Source organism: Salvelinus namaycush, chromosome 27, assembly GCF_016432855.1.
Source record: "Salvelinus namaycush isolate Seneca chromosome 27, SaNama_1.0, whole genome shotgun sequence".
Taxonomy (NCBI): Eukaryota; Metazoa; Chordata; class Actinopteri; order Salmoniformes; family Salmonidae; genus Salvelinus; species Salvelinus namaycush.
Window position 1 is genome coordinate 30519897 of NC_052333.1, and position 15709 is coordinate 30535605.

The 15709-nt window shown below is 42.4% G+C and overlaps 1 protein-coding gene across 5 annotated transcripts; it reads left to right on the plus strand.

Moving 5' to 3' along the window:
- The first annotated feature begins 427 nt into the window (after positions 1-427).
- Positions 428-12743, plus strand: LOC120022486 (zinc finger protein 384-like). Of its 5 annotated transcripts, XM_038966408.1 has the most exons (12): positions 428-567; positions 1870-1937; positions 2264-2519; positions 2750-2872; positions 3359-3397; positions 5099-5250; positions 5966-6042; positions 6215-6439; positions 8332-8499; positions 9792-9870; positions 10094-10252; positions 11123-12743. In XM_038966408.1, exons 2-12 carry the CDS (start codon positions 1875-1877, stop codon positions 11471-11473), a joined length of 1692 nt encoding a protein of 563 aa, XP_038822336.1. In that variant the 5' UTR covers positions 428-567; positions 1870-1874; the 3' UTR covers positions 11474-12743. The 5 variants fall into 5 exon arrangements, with proteins under 5 accessions (XP_038822336.1, XP_038822340.1, XP_038822337.1 ...); XM_038966412.1 differs by lacking the exon at positions 8332-8499; XM_038966409.1 differs by lacking the exon at positions 3359-3397.
- Positions 12744-15709: the final 2966 nt, after the last annotated feature.

Genomic DNA, 15709 nt, shown 5'->3' on the forward strand with positions numbered 1-15709 from the left:
ACGTTCCTAGATGACCAGCAGGGTCAGATAATAATAATCACAGTGGTTGTAGAGGGTGCAACAGGTCAGGACCTCAGGAGTAAATGTCAGTTGGCTTTTCATAGACGATCATTCACAGATAGAGACAGCAGGTGCGGTAGAGAGAGAGTCCAAAACGTATATGATGGGGGAGCATCATTTATAAATAAAAAAATATTGCACTTTTCTGTAAATAAGACCAGGGAAACCAGTTTGGAAACCCCTTTCTTTGCCTGTACTGTGGTATACCTTTATCAGCCATCATCGATAGTGGAAGGCTACCAGCAATAACAAGTATATTCCATATTATCATCAATTCATCTAAATATATGATCACATTAATTTAAATAGTTCTATACGTTCCCAAAGACCGGAAATCAATTTCTCGGCACCGGAAGTGTAGAGCGGAGCAGACCCACAAGAGGGAAAAAGAAAAAAATCGAGGGGAAAAAAATCGGAGAATCTGAGGGTTTGGGCGGATTTGGACTGAGTTTCCGAACTGTCCCAACCCGAGGGAGCCCCGGGGTTGAGAGGGAATCGCCAACACCGGTAATTAACATCGAGTTATTACTCAATCGTTAATTATTTCTGTTTGACAGAGCAACTCATATGAGCTGCTACTCCCCTCTGTCTGGATAGCCGGAAGTCTACATGAAATTGCGTCTCGCACAGGGGCATTGGCGTCGACGTTTTTTTCTCGTTTTTTTATTTTTTATTCTCACAGTGTGACGAACAGGGAGAGGGATGGAGGCGTAGGGGTTGTGACATTGTTGTTTTCAAGCGGAAGTTTATTTGTTTATTGTCGACTTAAAAATAGGCCGCATAGTAGCCAGCTAGCTAACAATACTGAAATTAATGGAGGCAAGTTAGCTACTGTAGCTAGCTAACCTCAAGGAGCTAGGTAGCTTCTACGTTAGCTAACTAGCTCAGATTTCACTCATCTGTTGTTGCTAGCTATCAATAGTAGTCTATCACGCTTGCCACCATACTGTTAGCTAAAATAAAGGGTAGACGAGTGTTTTATTGTAGGTAGTGGTGGCTATCCCGTTGGCTGGCAAGCTGTCTTATGTGTGCCCTGGCCTGGGATAGGAAATACTATAACTTAACATAACTCAATATTCCCCATCAGAATTGTTAGCAGACACGTCTCTGTTTCTGGTGTATTGAGTTACAAAGCTCCAATAAATAACTTCCCCGTTATACACCTAACGTTAGCGGGATGGTTTTCAATGACAGACTTGCCATTGTTCCTTGCTATTTGTAGTGCCCACTCCTGCCATGTAACTCAGTGAGAGAAGCTAGCCAATAGGTTTCAGGGAGTTGCATTGCATTTTAAAATATTTCAGCTAAATATTCTATTATGCATTCAATACAATGTATCCATATTTTTTTGTTATGATCTCATCTGTAGACTGCTAGAGGTTATAAGTAGCCATTGATGAAACATTCTTTCTGTACATCCCCGCTACTGCGCTCTGCATGCATTTATTTGTATGTAAACACTAATGTGCCATTTACAATCCTGACCAACAACGACACTCTGTCCGGGGGCAATGGAGACTTGCAATCAATATGGCTCACACTTTTCTATCTTTAGTTAAATCTATTGGCAGTGGACAAAATGCATGCCAGTGAAGAAAACAGTGTTAGCTCAGCATTTGTATCGTTCAACGTCCCCCATTCCCTTGAGCAAAACTCTTAATTTCTTTTACTCAACTTCTTGGATATGCTTAGCAGTTGCGAGAGATCAAGAACTTTGGCCAGACATCAGTTGAGATGGGCATGGTCTCGTTTCGACTGACGACGCAGGGCGAGCAGGTGTTTATAAGCTATGTTGCTTTTCAATTACAGAAATAATGGAAGATTCCCATTTCAACTCATCATACTTTTGGTCTCCCGTTCCCACAGTACAAGGACAGGTAGAAACCTTATTACTGGACCTTATCTTGAAATGTACATGGTGGTGTCGCAAATAAATAAATAATACATGTTAGTTAACGCTAACAAATAATGAGTTTGCACCTTAGGTGAGGATGGCAAAACATCAAATTCACTGTAATACATATGTAAGTAACAAAACAACGGGCCTCCCCAAATGATCACTTCTGCCCCTCCTCTCTTCCACTTCCCTTATCAACCTCTACCACCGCTACTCATTTCCTTTTGGCATCTCACCCCATTCTCTCTATTGCCTGTCTTTCTCTTTTCCACCCCTCCTTTACGATCCACTACCCCTCCACTATAGATTGAAAACGCCATGTTCCTGAACAAGATGAAGGAGCAGTTGGGTCCGGACAATAAGGGTTCTCCGTCTTTCTCTCACTCCTCGCACTATCCCGCCGCCGTGCTCACCATGGACACGGGAGGCCGGGTGGTGCCCAAACAGGAAGGTGGAGTCGGTGGCGTCCAACTGAACGCCTTAGGCGGTCACCTGCACCAGCCGCACACCTCACAGAATATCACGGTGGTGCCCGTCCAGTCCACGGGCATCATGACGGCAGGTGAGTAAACAAGACACGCTGCCAGTGTCAGTTTGTCTGGCTGTCCTCTGTGGTTGTTCTATGCGTGCCTCCTCCCTGTTTCTGTCTGGTCTAATCATGTTATATATTCAAAGATACAGAAAGAACCAACGTAAACGTCCTCAGTATTTCATTGTGTGTGTAATGTGTGCCTCGGCTCTCCCTGGGAGGGGTGTGGTGCAGTCAGGTCACCGTCTCTCTCTCCCTCTCAGCGGGGCTAGTGATAACCACTCCCCAAGGCACCCTGGTCTCTCAACCCACCTCCACACAATCTTTCGTGCCCGGACCCCCTGCCAACACCATGATAGTGTCCGCACTACACCCCACAAACACAGGTAAAACCTCCACCGCATTCCCCCGTTCCCCAAAACCCGTTCCTCAAAACCCGCACTGTGATAGGTTGTGTGCCTGAGTGGCTTGCAAACCTTTCCTGGCTTATCAACAAGCAAAGCAGACTCACTGGCACACACTCACATACAGACATACATTCATTTGAGCATTTGTTTGTATTTTATTTCATCCCGTTGTTGATATGGGCTGACCCAGCAAAGGTGGAACCACCTTCTAGTCTTTTTTTTTTTTTTTATCACAAACTTCAACCCTCAACACTCACAGACATGCATTACACGCACACACACAAACACACAGTAACACACACATTGCTGCTTGAGCTAACCCCGGCAACACGCTGCCAGCAGCCAGCCACTAACCCTTGACCTGATCCAGCCACCCCAACCTCTGCGGTGAGAGAGAGAGGGAGCGAGCCGGGTAGTGAGCTCCGTGTGTTGAGTGTGTTCTCCTCTTCTCTCGGTTTCTGTCAGAGAGCAGCCAGCACTCCTCTCTCTACTTCTACAGCCACAGTGAGTACCCAGCTCCATCTCCCCTCCACCCTGCCTCACCTAGCCTACTACTTCCTCCCCATATGCCATCATCCATCCCTACTGCTTAGCAGTAAAGCATCTGCAGCCTTAGCCTATGGCCAGTCCTGTGGTTGTGTTTACCTGCACTCTGGACTGTTTGAAGCCAGGTTTGGATGTGCAGTTGAGTTGCTTTTTAAATGACTTTTCTGTGCTGAGATAATGTAAGGCAGAGGTTCCCAAACGGTTTTGGCCCGCGACCCCATTTTGATCTCTTTTTTTTGTTGTTGTATAATATTTTAATTGGGGCTATGACAAATCAGTCTGACAGTAAGGAAGTATGGTTTGAAGTGACTGACATGTATCAGAAAGGTATTGGGAAGTTCAGAAGACCATCAGGCAATAATTGTATATATATATATATTTTTTTTACCTTTATTTAACTAGGCAAGTCAGTTAAGAACAAATTCTTATTTTCAATGACGGTCTAGGAACAGTGGGTTAACTGCCTTGTTCAGGGGCAGAACGACAGATTTGTACCTTGTCAGCTCGGGGATTCGATCTTGCAACCTTTCGGTTACTAGTCCAACGCTCTAACCACTAGACTACGCTGCCGCCCCACTATGATCTTCTGTGTAGAAAGGATTTAGTGTCTGGTCCCGTCCTCTCTATCCTAATGACTGCTGCGCGGCATGTGGGCATTATAGAGGGAAACGTCAGACACATCCACACGTGGAGTCTTATCTTTCAGTGACGGGGTCATAATATGTTGCAGCTAAAACCATTCAAAAGATAAAGCCATATGTGTAGGAAGAAAACAGAAACCTCTCCTGTTTATTACAACCACATCTAGCGGCTACCAGAGGTCACTGACGTAACCCCGGGTTCTATGAACCAAGCGCACCTCTGAACCAAGCGCGACCCCATTTTCAAATCAGGCGACCCCTAGTTTGGGAAACGCTGCAGTAAGCCCTGTCATAAGCTACGAAGAAAATGTATAAAATGTCTTCAAATGTGTAGGATGCATGGATGTAGTGTTTTACTGAAGACTGTATTTAAGCTCACACTATAAATTGCACAACATATGAAGATGATCAAATCTGGGACCTGTGGATGGTCCAATAGTTATATGAGTTATATTGACTCCAAAAACCCAATCTGAATGTCGAAGAATATGATCTGATGCCCTCCCACTAATGGTCCAAGGAAGTTATCTGGAGGACCAAAGGAATGTTCTGGAGTACGCTGCTATGTTCTCTGGTGGTGCAGTTCTATCCATGAATGTGATCATCCAAAAGTTGATAAATCTTTGTCTTGGAATAACATCCAAAACATACAAACTACAGTATCTGGCCCATTCAAAAAAGCGAAATCAATTTTGTTTAGTTATGTAGCTGTGCAACACTGTCCAAATAGGCAGTTGAGTTTAACCAATTCTTTTTTTGCAGCGATGAAGTCTGTCAGGTGTTCCAGTATATGAAGAGATTAAAATGCCTCTGTGTTGTGGGGTGATTTACCACTCACGTGTTGTTGCTTTCACCATTGCATACCAGGAGAGACCGCTTTGGATGTTACTCACCAAGCAGAGAGGCCCATGGGATATGTTGTGTGCTTTTTGGTCTCTTTTAATCAGAGCTTTATTCCTCTCCCCTTCCCTCCCTCCATCCTTCCTTTCCCCATCCCGTTTTTATGTCCCTGTTTCAGACAAGAAAGAGGATTTGGTCATCCCTCCTGTTGTCATGCCAACGCCCGGGAAGCGTGGCAGGAAGAAGAAGTCGATGATGCAGAGGGCTGGCGCCAACCTCCCCCCAGGAAGTGATGCGCTGATTCTGGCACACCTGGCTGCTGGGGGGCAGGTGATTTGAGATTTTAAGTGATGTCACATAAGAACTAACATGCTGACTACCCGGGCACGCGCCATCACGTACATGTTGATTTTGTCCATCCACACCAGACACGGTCAGGACACGCAGGTTGAAATATCAAAACGAACAAAACTCATTTGAGGACAGGTCGAAACACATTAACATTCATGGACATTTAGCTAGCTAGCTTGCTGTTGCTGCTATTTTGTCCTGGGATATAAACACTGGGTTGTTATTCTACATTAAATGTACATGGTCCTTTTTTTTTGCTGGATCTTTGTAGAATTTTGACTGATTTTGATTCACACAAAATCGTGTGTTCTCTACTCCAACAATTCATCCACAGATTAAAGGGGAAACCTAGTTAGTTTCTAGTAATTTCTGTGGATTTTATATGGCGGTTGGCAACCAACTTTAAGGTGCCTTACTGCAACCAACTGGACTGGAGTGTGGACCTCGTTCATCTTTCAATCACCCACGTGGGTATATGCTCCTAAGAACCAATGACGAGATGGGGGAGGCAGGACTTACAGCCTCTATAGAAGTTATCTTCAGTATTACGTGGGGGTTAGATCACTGCATCTCCCCAGTCAATCCATAGTGATCAAATGTGTTAAGGCTACATATTGTAGTGTCATTACTTCAGGATTAGTGAAGCAAAGCGTTGTTTATTAAACAAACAACATTGTTTTGTCTTTGTTTATAGCACCACACTGCCGACCATTATGACTTATCAAATGATGAGGATGAGCATGGGAACAAAGATGGGACCAAATCATACAGGTAGATTACAGGCTTTGTGTTTACATACTTTTTAGTCCTTAACACTCATCATTTGTTATCCAAGTTGACCCTAGATTTTTCTTCCCCATTCAACATATCCTCATCTCTGAACAGTATATCTCTGTTTCGCTCGTTTTCCATCACTTACCATTCTCTCTTACCCATCCTCCAGGTGCCGCATGTGTGCGGTGACGTTCTTCAGCAAGTCGGACATGCAGATCCACGCCAAGTCTCACACGGAGGCCAAGCCGCACAAGTGCCCCCACTGCTCCAAGTCGTTTGCCAACTCCAGCTACCTGTCCCAGCACATCCGCATCCACAGCGGGGCCAAGCCCTACACCTGCTCCTTCTGCCAGAAAACATTCAGGCAGCTCAGTCACTTACAGCAGCACACACGGTACTGCTGCCTCCCTGGCGTGTATGTGTGTGAGTGTGTGTGTGGTGGTTGATTTCAGGGAATAGGTGACTGCAGAATATAGACTATCACACAAGATTGAAGGATTGTTAGTAAAGACAATCACTATCACTACAAATTCAGTGCTGTGATACCAATGTACTTATCTATATTTGGCTTTGAATTTGACCATTACAATATGAATAACCACTCTGCATTAGATACATAGGGTTTTATTGCGACAAATCAAATGAGACAGTATTGCTCCCAATAATACTGATTACAAAACCTCTTATTGTACTACATCTATGACCGCAGGTTTAGAGTAAACAAGCCCAATAACTACATCTATGACCGCAGGTTTAGAATAAACAAGCCCAATAAAACTACATCTATGACCGCAGGTTTAGAACAAACAAGCCCAATAAAACTACATATATGACCGCAGGTTTAGAATAAACAAGCCCAATAAAACTACATCTATGACCGCAGGTTTAGAACAAACAAGCCCATTAACTATATCTATGACCGCAGGCTTAGAATAAACAAGCCCATTAACTATATCTATGACCGCAGGCTTAGAATAAACAAGCCCATTAACTACATCTATGACCGCAGGTTTAGAACAAACAAGCCCATTAACTATATCTATGACCGCAGGCTTAGAATAAACAAGCCCATTAACTACATCTATGACCGCAGGTTTAGAACAAACAAGCCCATTAACTATATCTATGACCGCAGGCTTAGAATAAACAAGCCCATTAACTATATCTATGACCGCAGGTTTAGAATAAACAAACCCAATATTTATATTTCTGGTGATGTTTGACAAAGCAGCACCACCACCTTTTTTTCTCTGTCGAAATGTCTCAGTTAGTGACCCTTTTATAAGGAGAGTGTGTGCTGTTTCTCTGTTGCCAAGTGTTGTATCTGCGCTGTTTGCTGTCTTGGAGGCTATGTTTTTTATGTGTGGTTTGCAGAATACTTTGGGAATTCAAGTCGCTTATGTTATTGGCAAACAGAATCTGAGAAAGTTGTTTTGATGCGTTTGGTAAACTAGAAATAGTACAGGTCCAAGAATCGATCCCTGTGGAACACCACATTTGATCTGAAGGGGGTGAGTTAACTCCTTTTAAAGTGACAGATTGCATTCTAACCTTTTAGATACCCGGACAACCACAGCAAAGACTAATAAGTTACGTTCATCCTTGGGGAAAGGATGCAATTTTGGGTAAACTATACCAGAAACAGCTTCATAATGTAAAAAAATTCTGTCAGACAAGTGATCTGTACATTTAGCTATCCTACGACCACAACTTTCCATACTGATTTCTTCATTTTCTTTCCCTGACACTTTCAGTTCTATCTGTTCTGTCATCTCTTCAACTAGTCTTTGGTTTCTTGAACGTTTATGAGGAATTGAATGAATGGCTTTTCCCTTACTCCCCCTCCTACCCTCACCATGCTGTTAGAGTGAAGTGCACCCTTTGCTTTCTCTATTAGGCTACATATCCTCCCTCACACGCCCCTCTCGATGTTTCGCCTTAGGTTTCAAGATAAAGACACAAGAGCTTGCCTTCACTCAAATTCTTTAGCAGTAGGCCTCTGTAGAATGACCCCAGAACATCAGTAGCACACCATAGGTGGAGAGACAGAGAGAGAAAGAGAGAGAAAGGAAAGGGGTGCTGTGCCTGCTGTCTGTTTTCCTACTGTGTTTCGCAACTCAGACACAGCAACAACCAAAAAGTGCACACTGTCAATCAATCTGCGCTAAAACTTGATTTGGGGGGGATTTGATTATGATTTGATCTCTGGATCATTCGTCGCTGATTTGATACATTATCAATCTCTCTCTCCTTTTCTCTCTCTCCATCTCCCCATCCCCTTGTTAGAAACCACACTGAGGGCAAACCGCACAAGTGTCCCCACTGCTCCAAATCGTTCGCCAACTCCAGCTACCTGGCCCAGCACATCCGCATCCACAGCGGGGCCAAGCCCTACACCTGCTCCTTCTGCCAGAAAACATTCAGGCAGCTCAGTCACTTACAGCAGCACCACAGGTAAACACTACTAAACAGGGACAGTGGGCAGTCACGTCAGCGCACACCCTCTAGTTCCATCTACTCCTCTTTTCTTCTAATTGGTTCCCTCTCACTCATTGTGTCTCACATCCACTTATTAGTTAAAAACTCCCCTAATCCCCACAGACTTCTTTAATAAAAGCGTTCAGCCTATATTTGTGTAATTAAAAGTCTCAATACATGTTCTGGGGCCTCCCTCATGTCAGCATGGGTTTGGACATGAGGCTGTAGACAATGTGCATATCACCTACACTTTGACCTGTAGGCTTTTTATTTATGTAGCCTACATGAATATTATTCCAATGTTGACCTCTCCCATCCAATTTTGATCAGAGTAATTGTTTGATATTGGGATAAAAAATAAAAAAATGTTTTTTATACTTTGTTTTTATTGAGGAACACAAAGAAAGTACAAATAAAGTAAAGTAAAAGAACAACAAAAAAGATCTGGCAGTTACAGTGCACATCATACCTTCATCATCGTATCATCATATTAGTTACATTGACATCTTTTAATTAGACCTTTTTCAAGTACGAAACCCATTTTTCCCAGTGTTCCTGACCTCTCCTGTGAGTTCTTAAAGCAAAGGTCATACGCTCCATGTGGTGTATTTCTTCTACAATGTCTATCCATTGTGTCACTGTGGGAGGGTCTTTTTGTAGCCATTTCCTGGTGAAAGCCTTTTACTGGATCTTTTATTTTACTTATTTATTTAACCTTTATTTAACTAGGCAAGTCAGTTAAGAACAAATTCTTATTTTCAATGACGGCCTAGGAACAGTGGGTTAACTGCCTGTTCAGGGGCAGAACGACAGATTTGTACCTTGTCAGCTCAGGGATTCGATCTTGCAACCTTTCGGTTACTAGTCCAACACTCTAACCACTAGGCTACGCTGCCGCCCCCTTCAAGAGATATTGGGATTTTTTTCTTTATTTGTCCATTCGGACAGTTTAAATATATATTCTTCGTGTCCGACAACTTGTCCCGGACAAGAGGACAAGCATTAATGTCGAACCCTGTTTTTGCTCATTCAATCATAGATCTGAAAGGACTGGTTGGATGTACCAGGAAGCAATATGGTGGAAACTCTTATCTATGAAGGGCCATCAAGAAATCTCTATGGATAGTTTGTTTGATTTGGGATTGGATGTCTCTCTTTCCATCGTTCCTGTCAGTTCCTTGGAGTGAGTGACGCTGTAACGGAAGTAGTCAGGCTACTGGGGTTTGTGGGAGCTGTAGTTCATTACAGACTGTGTTTCACTTCCGTAGGATCCACACTGGGGACCGACCTTACAAGTGCATCCATCCTGGCTGTGAGAAAGCGTTCACACAGCTGTCCAACTTGCAGGTAGGCCTACTACATCTCAACATCCAATTCACAAGTCCAACGGATCTTACTCAACGGACACTAATCATCTCAATTTACATTTATTTGGTTGTACGTTTCTCATCGCAAAACGTCGCTTAGCTCTAAAATCGTTACGTACAGTTAATAACAGAAGCGTAATGATGTGATGACATCATAGTCAAAAATAATCCTAATGTATTAACTCTTTCATGGCTTCCCCCAGTCTCACCGCCGGCAGCACAACAAAGACAAGCCGTACAAGTGCCACAACTGCAACCGCGGTTACACAGACGCGGCCAGTCTGGAGGTGCACCTGTCCACTCACACGGTCAAACACGCCAAGCTCTACTCCTGTGGCCTGTGCAACCGCGCCTACACCTCGGTACGCCTGCCAATCACCCTAGAACTCCTCCCTCTACCCTCCTCCTCAAACGACATATAGTCCCCACCCCTTAAAGTGTCACACCCACTTTTGCTTTCTAGGTGCAAGGCCTCCACTTGCGAGAGGGGCCTGTTGCATGGAAGGGATGCTCAGCAATGTTATCATTTAGGGGAGGGGCTAGGGAATTGTGAGGGTGGAGACTAATTCATTGTATGTACTTCTTTCAGTAACTGCAGTATTAGATTACTTGAATGACTACTTCAGGTAATTAACTGTAAGTTGGTTGGTAGTGAAAACAGTTGAATAACAAGTACAAGCAGTAGTCTGGCTTGATGGTAACCTATAGGGTTGTATAGGACTGTACAGGTAGGCTTTGGCTATGTAGTTAAAAACAGTTCCCCCCCCTCCACTGTAGTTTATATACACTCGGCCTATATTTCCTCCCAGTCATTTGCATAGACTACATATTACTGAGTTTGTATGTACACTACCGTTCAAAAGTTTGGGGTCACTTAGAAATGTCCTTGTTTTTGAAAGAAAAGCAAAAAAAATTGTCCATTAAAATAGCATCAAATTGATCAGAAATACAGTGTAGACATTGCTAATGTTGTAAATGACTATTGTAGCTGGAAACAGCTGATATTTAATGGAATAGCTACAAAGGCGTACAGAGGCCCATTATCAGCAACCATCACTCCGGGATGCTGGCCCTTTTCTTTCAAAAACAAGGACATTTCTAAGTGACCCCAAACGTTTGAACGGTAGTGTATGTGCTGCCGAGCCCTTGCATTTTGTTCCCAAGACCCACTGCATGGTAATTGTTCACTGCACTGTCCACCTCGCTCACCCTCTTTCTCTCCTCTCCTCCAGGAGACCTACCTGATGAAACACATGCGGAAGCACAACCCTGACCCCCTCACAGTGGCGGCTGCCGTCGCCGCCCAGCAGGCCCAGGGTCACACTCCTGGAGGAGCGGGCAGGGGGAGGGGTCGTGGCAGAGGAGGCGGTGGTCCCGGAGGGGCGGGTCAGAACCCAGGGCAGAACCAGCCCCAGAACCCCAACAACCCTCAGCAAGGCAGCTACCCGCAGACGGAGGGTGTGCCGTGCCCCTTCGACCTGCACCAGTACAAGACGGTCAGTGTCACCGACCTGTCGGCCCATAAGGACCTCTGCCTGACCGTGTCCACCTCAGCCATTCAGGTGGAGCACATGAACTCATAGAGCGAGAGGATGGACAGAGGGGAGGATGGAGAGGGAGGGAAGGAGCGGAGGCTGGTGTCACTTTTTAAATGGGAGGATGGGCTCATTGTAATGGCTGAAATGGAACGTGTGTCAAGCACATTAAATGTGTTTGAAACCAGCTATTTCAATGAGGCAGTCCACTGATTTCTCCTCCCACCAGCCTCCACTGGGAGGGAGAAAGTACTAAGTAAAAACTACACTGCCTTGGGGTTGGCGAAGGAATGAATGGAAGAATGAGGTTTGGCGATGCAAGATCCAATCAGAGAATAAGGAAAGGAGGGCGTGAAGGGACTACCTGAGATGAAGAGGAAGCATGGGATATGTAGTCCAGTATTGAATGAAGAGATGATATATGAATGGTTCAAAGAATGCACTTAAAGGAGAAGACATCGAAAAGGGAGAGAGAGAACAAAAAATGGGGGGGGGGGTCTGATATAAAGAAGGCACTTGGTCAATCTCGTATTTTTTCGGTTTCTCATCGTTTCATTTATTTGTTGTATGTATATTATCATATGTATGTATTTTTCTACCAACAGTGGAATGTGTTAACGAACGGCGTGGGAAAGCAAAAAGATTGTGCAAGGAATGTGAGTGAGAAGAAACATCTAGAAACAGCAGATTTTGTATTTAAGAAGGATAATTTTCTATATTCCCCAACTCATTTTTGCAAAGCAAGGGGTGATGGGGAGAAAGGCGCATCGTGTTGAAACATTAAAATGGCTGTCAGGTACTGTTAACAAGTTTTTTTTAAGTTTAGTTTTTTAAACCTTTCATACTGAATATTACATTATTCTTATTGTATCAATGTTATCCTCATTATTATCAATTGGAAGATACTGTAATCTATGTAGATATATATAGAAATGATTTTTTTCATTCAAAAAAAGGGAATGATGTACTTCTACTCTCTGCCTCTGTAAAGTAAACCAGAAAACAAAATAACTCCAAAAGTAACGAATCGTTGACATGTATTTCTAACCCGTCCAATCACAGAGCTCTATTCTGCTCCCTCTATTTATTGAGCAGGCTCGTGATTGGCCGGTTATCTTATGTATACTCCTTGTACTTCGTTATGTGTCTTTTGAAATAACACAGTTCTCAATATTCTTATTAGTGTCGTTATTATTGCTCCTAATACTGTTATTAACTACCCTTATGCTACACTCGCTGTATCTGCATAGTACACATTCATCTGAAGAGACTGTTTCTCTTTGTAAGGACAATAAAGTGAGACAGTCGGAGATGACAAGCTTGCTGTCAGATTCTCCTTTTACTGCATGCAGACATGCTGTGGAAAGTCAGTTTGGAGGTATTGTATCAATGTACAGTACATAGGTCAATTATACATTAAAATAATTTAAATATTATGTTGTATGTTGGAATGGTTCGCTAGGTGATTGTGTTTGGGACATTAATTTGCCATAACCTATGCCATGCCCATTTCACGACCTTCACACACACACACCAAAGAAGACGAGGGTAGTGGTTTTGGAATCAAAGGAATGATGTATTTGATATCATTTAAGTGTATACATTTCCTACAAACTACAAGGTTCTTCATGACACCAGTGCACAGCAATTTGAAAACAATAGAGACACATTTACATTTTGGCAAGTCCTCAAAAACAAAGTAAACAACACACTATTCTAATATAACTCTAGTAAAATGAAATCAGTCCTGGATACAATCTACTCGCCATGGAATTCATCCCATTCTGTTCATTAAATGTACATTAAGTAACTTTTTCCCAAGCTTTATTTGGTTTTCACTGAAATAAGCTCAATATAGAATAAGAAGGATATATAATAAGCAACTATTGATATTATTTCTTGGTAAAAAAAAGGGACAACCGTGAAAATAGATGATATCCTGGTTAAAGTAAGATACATCACAGGTTTCTGTTAGTAAGGATAAGGATGTTTGATTACTCTGGTCTTCTGATACAACTGAATGGAACCCCAGGCCAACACGCTGAGCTCAAAAGGCCCTTCATAAATGAAGATAAATGTGACAACTTGACATAACAAAATCATATGTTTCAAATCAGGTTTTTTTTTATCTTTGTGTACAGTATAAAATGTTTCAAGCTAAATTGAACAAAACATTGTATAATACTTCACTAAAATGGGTACAGTAGTAGTATTTCAACAATAATTACATCTAAAATATTCCCATACTTTGCCCCTTTGGCCATATTTGGAACCTCTGGTTCAGTTCCTGGTTTGGTTACTGAGCTATAACAGTAGTACCTCTTCGGACACATGCATTCAGGCTCCTGACAAATCATCATACTGAAAAACACACTTAAATATAACAAATGTCTCGTGTTTCACATAAATAAATAAAATGAAGGGAGAAAATGATCAAAATCGGACATCAGTTGATAAGAGGGAGCTTGTGTGGCGACGGTGAGGTAGAGGGTGACAGTGTGTGGAGATAAGGCAAGTTAGTTGTCAACCTCACTTCCTATACTGAGTCAGTCGTTTCATTAGACCCTACAATGCCATGAGACACACAGGGCTTGCAAGCTATGCTATCTGACTTATTTCCCTTGAACATACTGATCTGAGGCATTGATTGAACGATAAGATAAGATAGTACTTTATTAATCCCCCAGAGGGGAAATTTGATTGCACCAGCCAATACATACAGTGATGAGGAATGACCGCTTGCCTTTCCTCTGGTGAAATGCAATGTCATGACATATGTGCCATGTACTCATTACTTGTATATCATACTATTATGTACTAGCAGTTACGTCTATTAGTAGTACAATACAACACAGCTAGCTTTAGTTAAGGCTACGAAAGGTTCTCAAATAGATAACCTGCTTTCAGAAGTCCTTTTTACATATGACACCTCCTCTCTTTTTACTTCTGATGACAATCACTTTTTTCTAACTTAAAATTCCTCCCCTTATCATTCATTACCACAGCTACTATTTCTGTTGATCTGAGGACCACCTTAATAACAACGTAGCTTCAATGCTAACAGTACATCTCAATGAGCATCAATAGTACAACTTCACATTATGTAGTGTCAGGCAGAAGTGCAAATTCCATGATTATAACGTCAAATTACCGTTTTGACAGCTATAACAGAGCAGTAAACCAGTCCCCTAGCACTCTGGACAAAATGAATACAAGTCACATCTGTGAGAGCTGCTACATAATCTGCTTGACCTTTCAAAAGACTAGCGATTAAATAGGATCCTTCAGTATGCGAGACACAGGCAATACAACGAAAACATCAAAAACACGTAAGTTACGTGTTGTAACAGTGAATGTAGACACACATCAATGGGAAAGCACACATTTCGCAGATAGAAATCCATAATACATAGAAAAACAACAGCTAAATTGACTGTCTTATTTCACACTACTTCTCCCAAGAGCCTTTGCAGGTATAGATTAGAATAATGGATACTTTGAATGGTTCATATTTTGCACATTCAGTGTTACTCAAACTTAGTACGAACAGAGCCATGACATTTCTCTCTTAACCAATTACATTTCGTCAGACTAAAACGACAACCAGTAACACTAAAAACAATGAAAGACAAACATAGCTTTGGTCAGGTCACCTTTGCTTCTGATAAGTAAGACTGAGCGCTGAGAATAAGAATACTGGGTGGAGGATTTGACTGCGTTTACATTGAACTCGCCAGGTAAGATGCACTTAGGGTTTGGCAGCAAGGCAGTGGACACAGCCAGTTATGAAGGAGGGAATCAAGGGACAAATATACACGCAAAGAGGTAAAAGGTGAGCTAGGCAGAGAAAGGGGTATTAAGGCACATGGAAAGAAGAGGGGCTTGATAGAAGGGTAGATACTAGATACAGCACAGTGCCCTCTGTAACTATTGGGACAGTGAATCATTTTCTCTTATTTTGACTCTATACTTCGAAAGTAGTAAAACGTTTCGTATTGGTTTCCATATTCATAGCACGCAATGACTACATCAAGCTTGTGACCCTACGAATTTGTTGGATGAATTTGTTGTTTGTTTTGGTTTCAGATTATTTTGTGCCCAATAGAAAGGAACGGTAAATAATGTATTGTGTCATTTTGGAGTCACTTTTATTGTAAATAAGAATAGAATATGTTTCTAAACACTTCTACATTAATGTGGATACTACCATGATTAGGGATAATCCTGAATGAATCTTGAATAATGATGAGTGAGAAAGTTACAGAAACACAAATATAATAACCC

Coding starts and splice junctions, on each gene's coding strand:
- LOC120022486 (XM_038966408.1), top strand. CDS start 1,875: ATGGAAGATTCCCATTTCAACTCATCATACTTTTGGTCTCCCGTTCCC. Junction 2,520..2,749: donor CACGGGCATCATGACGGCAG/GTGAGTAAACAA, acceptor TCTCCCTCTCAG/CGGGGCTAGTGATAACCACT. Junction 6,043..6,214: donor GATGGGACCAAATCATACAG/GTAGATTACAGG, acceptor CCCATCCTCCAG/GTGCCGCATGTGTGCGGTGA.